The sequence below is a fragment of the Protopterus annectens genome, chromosome 7.part1, assembly GCF_019279795.1.
Source record: "Protopterus annectens isolate FY-2018-M chromosome 7.part1, PAN1.0, whole genome shotgun sequence".
Lineage (NCBI taxonomy): Eukaryota > Metazoa > Chordata > Ceratodontiformes > Protopteridae > Protopterus > Protopterus annectens.
The window spans coordinates 423,283,590-423,296,183 of record NC_056740.1 but is presented as its reverse complement, the minus strand read 5'-3'; the positions used below and the strand labels follow the sequence as shown (position 1 = coordinate 423,296,183).

Genomic DNA, 12,594 nt, shown 5'->3' with positions numbered 1-12,594 from the left:
TTGATCCAGTTCCTCTGATGGCTAGGACTCCCGGTATCTCATCACCAGTGAAGGCCATTCTGGTGGTGGCCCATAAGCCTGCTACCAGAAAAATTTACAATAGTAAATGGAAACATTTTTCCATCTGGGCCGAAGGCAAGGGCCTGGATCATTTACAGTCCCTATTCCAACGATTCTGGATTTTTTGTCGCTAATCTTTCAAAAAGGAGCGAGCGCTTCCACAGTTAAGGTGCAACTAGCAGCCATTTCCCATTTTCACGTGGGAGATGGACTGGGATCTGTAGTATCTTCAAAGATATGCAAAACCTTCTTGAGGGGCATTTTTCTTTTGAAACCACCAGTGAAATTGGTGGTTCCCCCATGGGACTTAACTTTAGTCTTACAAGCTTTGACAAGTCCACCTTTTGAGCCTGCCACCTCTGTTCCGTTAAAATTCTTGTCTTGGAAAACGGCCTTTTTAGTGGCTATTACGTCAGCCAGGAGGGTTTCAGAACTCCAAGCCCTGTGCATGAAACCCCCCTACCTCATTTTTCACAAGGATAGAGTGTCTCTCAGGTCTAACCCGTCTTTCCTACCGAAGGTGGCTTCAGAGTCAAATATTAACCAATCAATCAATTTACCGGTATTCTTTCCAAATTTTCAGAACAAAGGGGAGTAAACATTGCACAAACTGGATGTACACAGGCAACTAAGTTTCTACCTGCACAGGACTAAAGATTTTCGCAAGTCTGATCAGTTGTTTGTGTCTTTTGCCAAATCAGCTATGGGAAAGGCAATTTCTAAAGTAACCCTAGCTAATTGGATTTCTCAGTGCATAATCCACGGGTATACGTCCTCAGGTAAACCAGTTCCTATGATAATCCACGCTCATTCAACCCGATCTATTGCTACATCAGCAGCCTTCTGGTCCAGGTTTCCTCTGGACGACATATGTTCAGCAGCTACTTGGTTCTCTTCTCATACTTTCATTTCCCATTATAAATTGGATATGATTTCGAGGAGTAGGGTTTCCTTTGGCTCCGTGGTGCTTTGGAATATCCTTCCGTAAGGCCACCCAGGGTTATTTTTATAGGTAGCTGGGGACTCTGTCCCACAGGTTGCAGAACAAATGAAGTAACTACTTCAGATAAAGAAGTTATGTACTCAACATAACGTTCCATCTGAGTAGGTACTTCATTTGTCTGCAACTGACCCCCCCCCCTCCATGCCCCCTAACCATATCGTGATACCTGGTCACCTGAAAAATGTTTTTTTCATGAGGTTAGGTAGTACTTGATCCTCTGTCGAAGGTGTGAATTTTTGGACTGGGCAAACTCGATCTGAAGTAATACAGTAGGCAGCAGGGGATTATGGGTAGGGGGAGGAGCTAGGAGCTCGGATCTTTTAGCTAGTGAAGCTGTCGGCTCGGATCCGAGGTCAGATCCGATACCCACAGGTTGCAGTCAAATGAAGTACCTACTCAGATGGAACGTTATGGTGAGTACATAACTTCTTTTTATCCCCTTTGGAAAAAGACATGTACCCATGAACTACCACATAGGTGGCAGTACACTAAACATCGAAAGTGTGATGAGAGACTTAGGGACACAAGTGGACAGTGGTCTCACTTTCGATAACCACATCGCCACAACAGTCAGGAAATCCTTCTACGTGGCACACCTCATCACTAAGGGCTTTTCATCCAGAAAAAAGGAGGTCATTGTCCCACTGTACTCATCCCTTATTAGACCCATTGTAGAGTATAATGCCCCATTTGGTATGTACCTCACAAGACATATGCAACAGCTGGAAAGGCCACAGAAATACCTCACTAAAAGAATCACAGGCCTAAAGCAGATGCCATATGCTGACCGTCTTAAAAAAAAAAACTCCAGCTATACTCTGTGGCATATCTCCTACTCAGAGGCGATCTCTGCTTAACATACTCTGTCGAAGGTGTGAATTTTTGGACTGAGCAAACTCGATCTGAGGTAATACAGTAGGCAGTAGGGGAGTCTCTGGGTCAGGAACCTATCCCTCCAGCATGTTTTGTTCATTGTGATAAGGTTTAAATCCCTGGAGTGTGTGGCTTTGAGGGATTGGGATTTCTTTAAGTGGAGCATGTCCAACAGCTCAGGGTTTGACATGGCCTTGTATAGGTTCATAGGTTCATACTAGGGCAGTAAGCCTAGTATGAACCTATGAACCTATAAAAGGCCATGTCAAACCCTGAGCTGTTGGACATGCTCCACTTAAAGAAATCCCAATCTCTCAAAGCCACACGCTCCAGGGATTTAAACCTTATCACAATGAACAAAACATGCTGGAGGGATAGGTTCCTGACCCAGAGACTCCCCATACTCTGGAATAGACTGCCCATACATGTCAAGCAGAGCACCTCATTGGTCCTCTTCAAAAGGAACCTTGATGATTGGATGGGAGATAGGAAATTCACTCCAGGGATCATGTCAGTCACCCTGCTAGATAGGGGCCCAGAGAAGTAAATATTGCGGGAAAAAATTTCCAGGGAATTGTTATGGCTAGGCTTGCATAGGCCTTAGGGCCGATAGCCTAGTACCAACCTATGAGCCTATGTTATTACAGGAGGAGGCTTGGTTTATTTCCACGTATGCTACTTTGCAACCAAAGGGCTTTAATAATGAATTACTTATGAACTATGTAATACAACAGCTTTGAAAATATCTTGGAACCTCTTTTCATAGAAGTATGGATATGTATATTTTTGTATTCAATTGGTTTATTGTTACTATTGTTCTGTGAATTCATTTGTTTCAACTGAATTATTTTTGCTTTACGTTTTCATTTAAATTCATATGGATACTGGTAAATTGTATTGTTCTATTTAGTAATGTTTTAATTGAGAAACTATTTGTGTGCTTTACAGTGTTTAAAACGTCTGAACCTTGAAGGTGTATGCTGAGGGGCTAGATCTTTTTTGATTTTTACACGTTGTTCCTGGTTTCTAATAAAGCTGCCTTTTTTGCCAAATTATGTTTTTCCAAGAGGCTCAGTTGCCATCAAAAACAGTTCAGGGGCCAAGTGGCACTCTGCAGGGTACCCTTTTTCGTCTGGAAGTCTTTGGAGAGTGGTCCATTGGGTAAATACTGGACAGTGAAGGTGAATTTTTACTCAGCCAACATAAACCTTACTGGAAAATGCATAGCTTTCATTACCTGCCACTTGCTCTCATTTGATGACATTGACGACTTTTTCAAAATCTAGTATCACTGCCACTATGGGTTCTTGGATGTGTAATAGACCTTGGACATAGAGGCATAATGTCTATATGTGGTCAGTATTGGACCTACCCTTAAGGAAGATAGCCTGAGTCTTGGAGATTTTTATCCAAGCACTCTTGTATTTTCTTGCCAGCAGACTCTCTCTAATAAATCTTGATGCCCTTTTGGCAGCGATATGGGCTGTAAGTATTGTGATTCATAGGGTCTTGAGTGGGCTTTGATAATCCTGTTTTAGAAATATAATTAACTCTTCTCCTAGAATACATTTTCCCATCTGAAAGGTCTGCAACAAGTGAGTCATCCCACCTGTGACTCTTGAAACTCTGCTAATTTTGGCATTCACCCCATCAGTTCCTGGGACTTTCCTAGGTGAAGAAAATTTTATGGCTTGTCTCACCACCTGTAATTGGAGCCACTAGGGCAGCCTCTTATGGTCTGTCACCAGCAGCAGCTCATTTCCTTGCAGAAACATTTTTAACCTTTCTTCTCCATTCCACATCCCTAACAGTCTCATCTGTATGTAAATACTGATAAATATCCCTTATACCCCATATTTTCTGACTGTTTTGTTGTGGTTGGATTAGAGCTCTAACTTTATCTCTCTGTCCCCTTCAACCTTCCCTCAGGAAATACCATCAAATGTAACTCCTTATCACTAGGGTGTAGGTCCTCAATGATCTCTGAGGCCAAAAACACCATCAGTGGTCTCAAGCAGTATCACAAGATGCCTTCTAACTAGCATGAAACGTGACCTATCAGGCCCTTTTAAACTGCAGTTTAACTGTAGCTTCCAGACCGCTGTCATGCCTCACAAATGGAGAAAGGCAACAGTCAGTCATTCCTCTGCACAAAGATGGACCAACTACAGACTTGTAAGTTTCACCAGTCTTGGATGCAATGCCATAGAAAGAATTATCATGGAAATGATCAATAATGACATAGGAAACCTTCTTCAGACACTGGACCCAACGCAGTTTGGTTTTGTCGAGGGCAGGTCATGCCTGCTTATCCTGGTGAACTTTTAAGAAGGTCACCAAAGCAATGGATGGGGGCAAAACAGTTAGTACTGCCAACCTTGACCTGGCCAACACATTTGACAGTACCCCACTTGGGCATTGTTGACAAACTTAAGAGGTTAGGTATGAACTCACCTGGTGGATAGCCAACTGGCTCACAGACAGGACCCAGAAATTTAGAATTGGGGAGTCCACATCTACAAAAAGGCCAGTCGCAAGCGGAGTCAGTCAGGGATTGGTCCTGGGACTGCAGCTTTTTGGCAGTTACTTCTCTGAAGTTAAGGCGAATGTCATGGGCTTCTGGCTGACTAAATTTGCAGATGATTGCAAATTAGAAGCAGTCATAGAATTCCCCACTGACACAGATGTTCTCCAGGAAAGGCTGACACAGACAAATAACTTGTCAGAACCATGGACTAAAAGTAAATGCCAAGGATTGCATAATAGTATCTTTCAGGAAGCCACCCACCCCTGGTAACTGTCATATTGGCAACCCATCCCTAAGAATTGACCCAGTAGTCAGGGACTTGGGGTGGACACGGACAGTAATCTAGCCTTTGACCATCATGTGTCTACAGTAGTGAGAAAATCCTTGTACATTGTGCAGTGTAAAACAAATGTATGGTATCTTAAGTCCAAGGAGTCATTGTTTCACTATTTTCAGCATTCTTCGACCTATCATTGAGTACAGTACCCCCTTTGGTATCTATCTAACCAGGCACATCCAACAATTGGGAAGTCCACAGATGTTCCTCACTAAAAGAATACAGGTCGTGAGTGACATGTCTTGTGAAGACTGTCTCAGGGTCCTATCCCTGTGTTCTGTCTCTTACAGACTGTTGAGGGGAGATCTCTGCTTGGCGTACAAGGCTTTGTCAGAGCCCACCCTGATTGGACCTCTTCCATTTCTGCAAAACAAACGGCACCAGAATTATCTGTTCTGAAGACTTGAGCCTTGCCTGTGATATAAATAGGACCTGCTGGATAGACAAGCATGTATCCCAGAGACTACCCCTTCTCTGGAATAAGCTCCTCATCCACGTGAAGCAGAGTTCTTCCCTAACCCATTTCATATGTAACTTGGTCAGTTGGATGGGGAACAGGAAATACATCTCTGGTTTGACACTTGTGTTTCTATGGACACAGGCAGCCTGTAGGTGGCTCATCTCCCAAGTCCCTGCTTACATTTATCAAGGGTAATGGAACTTGTCAGAGATTTACGGTCCACGATTAGGCTTAAAATGGGTGTAGTGCTCATTAGGTTTGTGCCTTATGCCTCCTTTCTGTTATCCTGTATTCCACCTGTGTTCCTAAATGCCCATGATCTAAAGGCTGCTGTTTGCAAGTACACTTCTACCACATCAGCCTAGATTTTTGGTGTAGCGGGTTGGATCCCCAAATGTGTGACCCTGGCAACCATGGTTTGATTAGCAGTCCCAGCACTGGAGGAGGGCCATGTGTACTCTGACATACTGGGCTGACCATTTATGTTGCAATGGGGGGCAGGGCAGGGCCACTTGGAGGGAATGCCCTTTGAGGAAGTGAAGGAAGTGTCCTCTATTTATGGCCCATTTTTTTTCTATACCTTTTCCCAGTGCCTAGCCAGGTGTGTTCTAGATGGGCCGAGGAGAAAAGAACCATCTCTCATGATCTTCTAAATGACACCACCACCCCCTATCTCTGATTGGGTGGGAGGAAGCTGATTGAAAGACAGCAGGGGCAAATTGCCACAGGAAGTCTCTTCACTCATGAGGAGACTAAGCACTTCATGCCTTGTTTCCACTGCTTTAGGATTGCTTGATCCTTGAGTCTTGTTCTAACTCTTAGACTTGAGGCTGTACTTTGTAGGAAAATGTTTTTCAGGCCCAGCCTAAGATGTGGCAGTATCATTTCAAACATTTGTGAAGGGCTTGAGCCTGTCGGGGTTTGTATTAGTAACCTTTGCCAAGTATTTTTGAGAAAAATGCATCAATATTTCAAAAACCTCTGGGATCAATACACGCATCTACTGGGCAAGGTATTACCTCTGTGGCCTACTGACTGGGGGCCAGGGGTAGGAATTGAAAGACTTAATAATAGCACTCTTCCCCAACCACTTGTGGCTCTGCTGGATCTGTTTCCTGCCAGTTAACTGTAATCTCAAAATTATCTGCTTGGTATAGTGCAGGGTCACAAGGTAGCTGGAAGCCTGTCCATGCTCTCAGTGGCAGCAGTTTAGTACGTCATCCTGGCGATAGACACAGGCACATGTACTTGCACTTGCACATAGCATATGCACTTATGGACGTTTATGGATTGACTGTTTAGTGCAGTTCATCTATGTAACATGTTTGGAACACATGTAGAAACCTGAGCACCCCTGAAAAATCCACAAGAGCATAGTAAGGACAAGCAGATTCTCAGAAGGCACCCCAACCAAGAACCAAACTAAATAGCCTAGCAGTAAGTGTCCTGAACTACAATAGTAGTCTTACACATTGTGCACAACTCTCTGCCTGCTTTACATTGAGCGTCGCTTACATTTCTCTCTCCACTTTTGCTATGCTGTGAACAAACAAGCATCTGTCTTTAGGCACAAAGTTCCAGATGTAAAGTGTGAAGTCTTAATTGAACTTATGAATACTCAAGGCATTAGTTATTGGCAATATACAAGGGACTTCCAGTTTTAAGTTCAATACCATTTTTCTCTGAAATTGATTGCCTATGGCTGTCTGAGTGGTCTTTTGGGTTTCTGTGCTATCAAAATGCAATTTACTTTGTTTCCTGGCTTAACTCACTTGGATTGCACTGTGACTTTTTAAAAGCTAGTATTTACCTATCAGTTTGCAGACTGTTACAAGATTAGCCAATAACCAGAGGCTAGAATTAAACTCTGTACCCTGTATGTGCTTGTGATTTAAAGACCTTAACCATTATGCCAAACCCTCCTCAGTACCTTTCAGTTCCCAAACTGGGAATTGAACCCAGGTTGGGACAGTAAGAGTGCCAAGTCTAACCACTAGATCACCTGGGACATGTGGCCATTTCTGTAATAAGTAGAGTATTTTTTTATTTCTAGGTAATAGAGTACCCTAAATAACCTTGGTATGGAAATGTGTTTGCAATAATGACTTAACAGGTGCCGACCTCTTAAATGGTTTCTCTTCGTAGGTAAAGGTGAAGAACGGGCACTTGCTGCTACTGTTTCCACATTATTGTGCCTTCAGTTTGGTTCTGGTCAGGAAGGAGAAGAGACTTTCAAAGCACTAAAACCCCATCTCATGGTCATCCTCAGTGATGAGTCTGCTAGCCTTGTTGCTCGGCAGAGTGTAAGTATCTCCATTTTGAAAAGGAAATGTGCTGAATGTTGACGTTATATTATGTGCACTTAGAAGTGGGGATACCTTATAATCTTTGTGCTGATAAATGCTAGTTTTCAAATGGGTAAGGAAACTGGTGTAGAAGCAAGATCGGGAAGCTTCCAGCAAATGCACTGAAACTGCTTATAATGGAGGGCATTCTGTCAGAACATGGTGATTCTGAGAGTTCTGAAGGTAGACTGAAAGGAGATTGTTTTGGCCGTTGTTTCGTTCACATTGATCACAGACAAATAGTGGCATACTGTGTGTGATGACTCCGATGGTATTTACATGACTTGTCAGAAAAAGGCGGTGTTTGAGATCAGTAAGATGAAATGCATTACTTTGACTAATTGTATTTTTATTTTTTTGTCTATTTTTGTCCTGATTAACTCATGCTGCTGATGTCTACCCATGCTTCATTTATACCATTGCAATCCCAAAGCCCCACCAGGGGTCATACCTCTCAACTGTCCAAATTTTTGCAGAATGTCCAGATATTTGCTTCATAGTTGTCTGCTTCTCATAAAATTGTATTTGTCTGACAAATCATTGAGGACTGAAGTCAGAAAATGGCAGACATTTGAGTTTGACTTCATACCCTTCAGAAAATTCATGCTAATGTAAAGCGTGTTATATCAACTTTCTAAGTTTGTAAGAGCAATATTTTAAGTGTCCCTATTTTTGGGCCTTTGTCCGCACAGTTGTCTGTGGCTTTATCCAGATTAATTGCTCTAAGAAATTGAGAGGTATGCTAGGGATACAAGGGTCCCAGGAGAATCCAACTGACCTTGCAGGTGGCCCTGTCCTATCCAAGGAGAGAATTACTTCAGTCTTTGAACTCTTATGAATTGTCATTTCCCTTGAGAGGCAAGGCTGGAGTGTTGGGGGGGGGGGTTAAGGTAAGGGCTGATGAATCTTGGCATAGGTGAATTGATGTGGCCCTCTTATTCCCAGCCTTCCTTCTTGGCTCCTCTGATGCCCAATCCACCAATGGAACTGTGGTCGTCTGTGTTGCAGTCAGTGGTCTATCACATGCCAGAGGAGTGCACAGAAGGTGGCTGTATTTGGTAGGAAGACAGGCTTGTGTGTGAAAGTGACTGGCCTCTGCTGTCACTTGTGTTGAGCTGACTTATCAGTGGTAGTGTAACTGCACTTTAGCATGTGTGAGGTAGAATCTCTGCAAATAAAAGCTGCAAATAGTTCACAGACAGACTAGGACACATGCTACCATGTTAACAGAGCATATTTTACTGGGATGGTCTTTGTGTTAAAGGAGATAAAGCTGAGACGTTAAACAATGCAGCAAAAATACAACTCACGGTTTAGTTTTCCGAGTATTACATTGTTGCATTTTCACTGTATCCCTTCTACACATGACTTCAGGTTCATTTCACAGCAAATGTTCAAATGTTCCTTTTCTTAAAGGGCCAGATAAATATTAAGTATGTTTTGCTTTTATCTTTAAAAGTGGTGTTTTCCAGCATTTGAAGTGTTCATGCAGAGTGAAGTATTGCCAAAAAAAATGACTTGGCACTCCTATTCCATAATACAGCTGGTCAATTACCAGGCTAGGTGTGGTTTATAACTGCATGTCCACATTTGTTCAAAGAATTTTGTTACAAATTAATAAGGTTTTACAAAGGCAATTCTCTGTTGATAAGCTTCATCACTAGGCCTACATGACCATTGGAATGTACAAGGTTGCCAAGTTGTATTATATCATTTTTCCATTTGAGGTGGGTATATGATTTCTTTTGTAGGTGAGGAATGCAGTGAACATGAAAAACATCTTTATTGTGATAGATGGAGTGGGATTGAGCAGCTTGCCCATCCAGGGCTGGTGGGCGGGGGTGACTAAAATTCTGATGGTGGCTGGTGTTTTGCTTCCCTGACTGAAGCTTTAGCAAGAGAGAGGCTTCAGTGGACTGGTGGTGTGAGCAGTGATATGTAATGTCAACCACACCCTATTGTGTTCTGTCCCCTGAATACTTTAAAAAAATAAACTTGACTGATAACATGATACTTGCCCCCCCAACCCTCCCCCCACCAGCAGAAGTGTCTTAGGCAAAAAATAAACAGAAGTGTACCCTCTCCTGGGTGGAGGCGTTCGCACCTTCCTTGTCATAGTAGGACTCTGCCAGATCTTTTGCTGGTGAGAAAGAAAGCGCTGATTGAATGGGAAAATGGGGAATGGCTTGATGTAGTCTCCAGAGGGGTAAGGAGCCCAAAATTATATATAATTTTTTTTGAGTTGTCATTACATCAGAAGAAAACAAAATAAGTCTTTGCACATAACTTTTTGTTAACAAAAACTTAATTTTTATCATTACAACACACTGTGACCAGAAATTTCTCTGAGGTGGTAACATATTTCAGCTCTGCAGTTGTCAAATAGAAATAGTTTCACAAGCCCAACCCTGTTCCACCTCATCTGTCGCATTGAATCTTGCATCCCAAATTCATTTTTAAAGGATTATAATGTTAAAAGTAAATTATCTTGAAAAACTGAATATCTTTTACATCCCTTAATTCCTTAGTATTTATACACACGATTAGAAGTGACAAAAATGTGTACTTTGTTCACCATAGATTTTTACAATATGTCACTTGAAACCAAAACTCTTCCCAACAGCTTCAGGCTTGCCTGTTACCTCTTGCTAAAATTGCTAACCTGTTATTTCCCATTTGCTAACATTTGTCCATTAGGCAGAATTCTGAAATAAATGTTTATAAAGACTCTTGAATACATATTAATATATGCCATGCTTACAGATAAGCCACATATGTTCAAACTGAACTAAAGCACTTTTACTGCATTATAATCTTTTATCCACTGACGTGTAAAACAATGTGGATAACAACTCAGATGCTACTTTTCTTGTCTTTAAAGTATTTGACACTGTGGTTCATAAAACACCTACAAACCAACTGTCGTGGCTTCTCATCACATAGTACATTGATTCCAGTGCTTTCTTTTCAACTGTGACTTTGTGTCATGAGACATGCTGTATACCAGAAATTGAAATTCTAACATTAGGTGTTCTCATGGTGTTACTTGGACTTCTTATATTCTCTTTGTGTATAAAATTCTCTCTCATGAGACTTCACTCATATTAATTGCATCTTTTATGCAGATGACATGGTGGTAACTGTATGCCATGAGTCACAAAATACTTTTTGTAGCAAAGTACACGTTTTTCCATTCATTTGGAAATATCTAGCTAAACACAGACACTGTTTAACAATCTTTGAAAGTTATTAAGTAATCACTGTAAATATAACAATCTCAGATCTAGACAAGGCGAGACTACTCCAAAGTAAACAAACAAACAAAAAAATACTTTTGTGTATTTTATGAACAGCTGTCTTCACAGTCTCATACTGATTTGCAGATTGCAACTATTTGTGGTTTCAGTAGTTCCTCATAAAGGTTTTCTCACGTGCTTATTCCTGGAGCCAAAAAAAGCCAGTAATATAAACATATTATTCTCAAATCTTGAATATGGATTTAATTTTACTCCTGTTCTTTAAAAATACCAAATTCTTCTAAGTCACTAAAACAGGATACTAAAATTTAGTGATCAGGCATAACCTGGGTGACTGCTTACCAGTTGCAGATAGGGCTACCTTTCTTTTAAATTCCTTTCCTTTTAAACATGCTCTAAACTAGCCCCAACATTTTGGAATAACTTCACATCTAAGATAGATGTTTGATAATGTCTAAGGGAAAAAATGCATCTTTTGGCTAGTTCTCATCAATAATGGCTAGATGTTCATCGTGTTACCCTGCTGCAGTCATCACACTTGGGTTATCCTGTCGTCAGGCGGTCCCGCAGTCGGCTGGAATTCCAAGTCTTGGTCCGGCGTCGGTTGCTGTTGCTTCTTCCTTGGCGTCATTGCGCCAGGGGTATATATAATGCATCCAACGCCATTTTCTTCAGTCTTTCTTGCCGCACGGTGACCGAAGCAGAAGCAGTTCGGAAGTGCCGGTCGGCCGACTCCTGAGATTTTCGAAGTCGAATTTCAGATCCGAAGTCTTCAGTAAAGCTAAGTACCCCGTTGGGGAAACTTTTCTTGCTGCAGACCGATGTCAGAAAAAGTTAACAATTGTATTTCTTGTGGGAAGCAAATACCTCATAAGGATTTTCATTCTTACTGCATACCTTGCCTAGGCCCAGACCACGATGTCACTGGTTGTCGTTTTTGTGCTAGGTTTAATAAGCATACTATAAAAAGACGCTTTGATTTCGCACGGCACTACTTCGGTATCTCCCAGGGTCCCAAAGGGGCAAAGGCTTCTATGGCAAAAAATCCTGTACCCTCTGAAAGGGATTCCAGAGCACTAGACAGGTGGGAGAAAAGGTTTACACCTCAGCCACTCTAGCTATGAGAGCACTAAATTGCCAATTTCACATGCAAAAATATCAGCAATTTCTAATGTTTCAGTTAAAACAGAAAATGAGCACACTCCCTCAACAGTCTGAATTGAAAGAAATGCAGGATATGTTGCATGCAACTGAACAGGTGGGCAAACATACTTTACAATGTGGGTTTGATTCTTTGGAGGCTTCCTGCAGAGCAGCTGTCACTGGGTCTGTTATACATAGACATGCTTGGTTAAAGGAACAAACTCTGCCTGATCATGTTAAAGCAAAGCTTCTAGATGCTCCCTTACAGCAGGATGTTCTATTTGGAGTTAAAGCAGAAGAAGTCTTAAAGAAAATGGAGGATAAGGCAAAATCTATGCAGACAGTCGAAGATTTTCTACAGGTACAGCCCCCTCGCTTCAGCAGAAATTGGCCAACAAAAAATTGGTCCTTTCCAGCTACTGACAGACCACAGAGGGGGTAAATACAGACGTCCAAGAGGCAGAGGACAACCACAAGCCCAATACAAACCTCGAAAATGGGGCACTGCAATCTATCAATTTTGTCAACACCTGTGTCATTCTTTGTTATTTTGCACACAAAACATTTTACAGTGATTTAAAGCTGAAAT

General features: G+C 41.8%; 1 protein-coding gene across 1 annotated transcript in view; it reads left to right on the top strand.

Moving 5' to 3' along the window:
• Window positions 1-12,594, top strand: part of IFRD2 (interferon related developmental regulator 2) — a 677,402-nt gene that overhangs the window by 121,246 nt on the left and 543,562 nt on the right. Inside the window, exon 5 of the mRNA XM_044078882.1 lies at window positions 7,406-7,563. Within this exon, the coding sequence (XP_043934817.1) occupies window positions 7,406-7,563 (158 nt within the window). The remainder of the gene's footprint in view (window positions 1-7,405; window positions 7,564-12,594) is intronic.